General features: G+C 46.7%; 1 protein-coding gene across 1 annotated transcript; it reads right to left on the bottom strand.

The window, feature by feature from the left end:
• Positions 1-1,391: 1,391 nt before the first annotated feature.
• Positions 1,392-2,359, bottom strand: LOC117584193. The gene is made up of 3 exons (XM_034272961.1): positions 2,143-2,359; positions 1,834-2,091; positions 1,392-1,776 (listed from the first exon to the last, which is right to left on the bottom strand). Exons 1-3 carry the CDS (start codon positions 2,304-2,306, stop codon positions 1,752-1,754), a joined length of 447 nt encoding a protein of 148 aa, XP_034128852.1. The 5' UTR covers positions 2,307-2,359; the 3' UTR covers positions 1,392-1,751.
• Between the last annotated feature and the right edge of the window lie 980 nt (positions 2,360-3,339).

Raw genomic sequence — 3,339 nt, 5'->3', positions numbered from 1 at the left:
GCCAGCCGTAAGAAAGGGCCCGAACCGTGCCATCCCATTTCCGTCCATCATCCGAGCCGAGCCGAGCCGAGTGGCTTGGCTCTTATCAGGGCCGAGCGGGTTCCTCGTTGTTGAAGTTGCTTCGGGCAACGCAGTCGCAAAACGAGAGAGAGCAGCCGGCTTTCGTTGGTGAATGTGGTGGATTTCTCTCTCCCAGGTGTTCGCGTTGGTGTAGTCTCCGACATGGTGAGGTCGGTGGTCGGCGCTTATCAGTTGTGACTCTCGTGTGTGAGGGGAACAGTGTAACTGTTATCTCCTGCCTTCCTGGCTGTGGCCGTGTGGACGTCTCGTCTTCCCTATTTGCCTGGCGAATGTGGTCAGGCGTCTGGTCAGAATGTGCGAAATGTTGAGCAAACAACGTTGCCAAACTTTTGTTTGTGTGCCGTCTGTTCCCCAGCCTCCGCAGATGATGGAGCTAGGACAAAAATCACTTATCCCTGGCATTTCGTTTATTGATTTGAGATCTTTTTGGCCTTCGAAAACATTCATTAAGGCCAGGACTCCATGCCACCATGTGGGACGTTGATTATTCAAACAGTTCTACACTTCCACTCACGTACTCTGCATTGCATTAGGGAAACATCAATGTGGGGTTTCGTTGCAGGAATTCATGAATGCAGTTTTAATTTAAGGAAAAGTTACCCTTTCCCATTGCCGCCTATTGTTGATATGTTTTGGGAGATTGCCTCTTATTGCTCATTCAGAAAACAGCTTTCATTGAATCGAAGATAGTCAGTCTATTCATCGCCAGTCGAGATGAAGGCCATGCAAAGGCAGACAAACATTTCCAAGTCGCGTTTTCTGTCTAGCCACAATGGGCGCCATTCCCGCGGCGGTGGCTCCTCCACCTCGGTGGCTGTCACTTTGGAGCATTCAATCTGACTTTCATGCTCCTGTCAACTGGTCGAGTCGGAGTGTTTTGTTTCTGGCCACTTTACCGCCACTTCTCCCTCGTCAGCCATCGCCATCGAGCTTGCTGTGTTGCATCCGCCACAAGGATGATTTTCCTCTGGAAAATCAATTCATGGCCCGTCCCGACATGACAGCCTGGTTTATTGGCTTCCATTTGGCCCGCTAAAGAGGCCAAACTAATTACCGTGCATAATAAATCAGATCCCTGTCATAGTTTGCCATTAGCTTGACACCACCCCCTCTCGAGGCACTGGCTCTTCTAGCATTTATGCAAATTGCAAACAATACCAGAGGGCAGCGAGGAGTATCGGACGTGGTTCACCGTCTCGCGCTGCCTGGTCCTTGCCTTATGCATTATTAATTGCAATTTGTTTGATATTTTTTCCAAGAACATTTTACCCTGCTGCAGTCCCTAACCCAATAAGGGACACTCTGCACTCTGCCGACCACGCTGACAATCGAGTTTATTTATGCAAAATTAATTGATTTCCATTGAAAATGTTGGAAAACCAGAAAAGGCAGGCAATTGACACATTTTCCTTGAGAAATCAGCAGACAAATGGGAACTTTGGGCTCCCCAGTAATGACGGGTAATTTATAATTGTGGCACAAAATGGGAACTTTGTGGCGTGCCTCCACTGATGATTGGCCAAATTGCCGCAAATTGATCACCAAATCACATTGTTATTTCCCCTTCCACATTGCGTTCGACCACTTTCCCATGGCACATATAAATTATAAATTAAAATAACGAAGACTGATGCAGTGATGGAGGGTCCGCAGTCCATTGGTAGTCATGATTAATATTGAAAGAATGATTGGTTTCTGTGGAATAGTATGGAAACAGTTTAGCTAGTTTCACCCAGTCACGGTGCCACTTACCGCAGTTGCCTGAAAAAGTTGACTTTCCTGCGCACCTCGGACACATTGTGCATGTGATCATCGAGGAACTTGTAGGCCAGTCCCGTCTTGGCTTCAAAGTCGTTTTTGGGCAAACGATTGAACATGGGATCAGGAGTTTCGGCCCTCGGCGCCAGGGCCTTGAGGCGCGAGGGATAAGGCTGGGAGTAGTGGCGCATGTAGCTGGTCACCAGAGGCAATTCCAGATCATCTTCAATGTCAGCAGAACCATAACGGGGACTAGGTACGAAATCAATTGTTGGATAATCCAGAGAATGGTTCCCCACTTACTCATCCATGTTGAATGACTGAAAGTTGACCAGCTTGCGCTCTACTGAACGCACCGCTCTCTGCACTTTGGCCCCCTCTTCTAGCATTTCTTGAGTGGCAGTCTTCATGTAGTTGACATCTTTGGCCATGGGGTCCCACAGCCTAGTTTTCCTCTGGCACGACATGTTGTGTGTTGTGATTGCGGCAACAATAAATGGGTGTTGAACGTATTGAATGTGAACTGAGAAAGTGAAGGGTAGCTCTCAGCATGAAAGGGGATTACTAGAGTGAAATATGGTAATTTCGATAATACAGTGCTCGATTTCCTGCTCATGTCAAGTTCTCCTCCACAATGCCATGCACATGAAAACAGAAATCACGTCATTAGGCAGAGAAAGAGAGATTTGGCAGCAGCCCATGAACAATATTATGAATGCCACAATTGAATTCACAAATGGTTTTATTGTGAGCGGATGCAAATGATTTCTCAATCAATAGACAAATGAAATGAAACGAAATTCGAGTACTGGGTCAGCAGCAGAAGGTTTCCCATAAGCAGCCCATTTGCATTCCATGCAAATGCAATTCCAATCAATGCATTGCTGGCGTGGCGAGAGTGTCGTAGCAGAGTTTGGGTTCTGTTTAGCGGGCAACCAGGATGCAATGCCCACATAACAATGCCCGATTGGCTCTTTGGCGGCTATCATAACGAGCTGCCACCTCTGTGGGCTCTTGCAGCCTCATTAATACGGGCTAATTAAACAAATATTACGCTAGTCTGAGAACGACCCACGAGTGTGGGCTGGTGTAGGTGGAGATGAGAGCGTGACACGTTGGGACAACTGGCTGGCTGCTGTAGAAATTTACATTTCGTTGCCGTTCATTATTGAAAGCATCTAAAGCCTTAAGAATACAGAGGTAACCATGAAGCTAAGGTTTAAAATACACAAAATAGTACACAATTATATTTATTGTTTAAAAGTATAGCGTAAAAATTAAATGTTATTAGAATTGGATAATCTTTTGTCGTCTTGTCTCGCTCACACCTTTTTCGTCGGAGGCTGAATTAAAACTCTCTCGGCGTCTCTCTTGCCGATCTGCTCTTCGCTCTCGTCTCAATTCGCTCTCCTTCGTTTTCTCTTTGCGTTCTGCTATAGCGTTTGCAATTCGCCGTGACGCCAATTCGCCCTTGCTCGTGCCCAGCTCACATACATATGT

The sequence above is a fragment of the Drosophila guanche genome, unplaced genomic scaffold (genome assembly GCF_900245975.1).
Source record: "Drosophila guanche unplaced genomic scaffold, DGUA_6, whole genome shotgun sequence".
NCBI lineage: Eukaryota > Metazoa > Arthropoda > Insecta > Diptera > Drosophilidae > Drosophila > Drosophila guanche.
The sequence above is the reverse complement of the archived record's forward strand: the minus strand, read 5'-3'. Positions and strand labels throughout refer to the sequence as shown.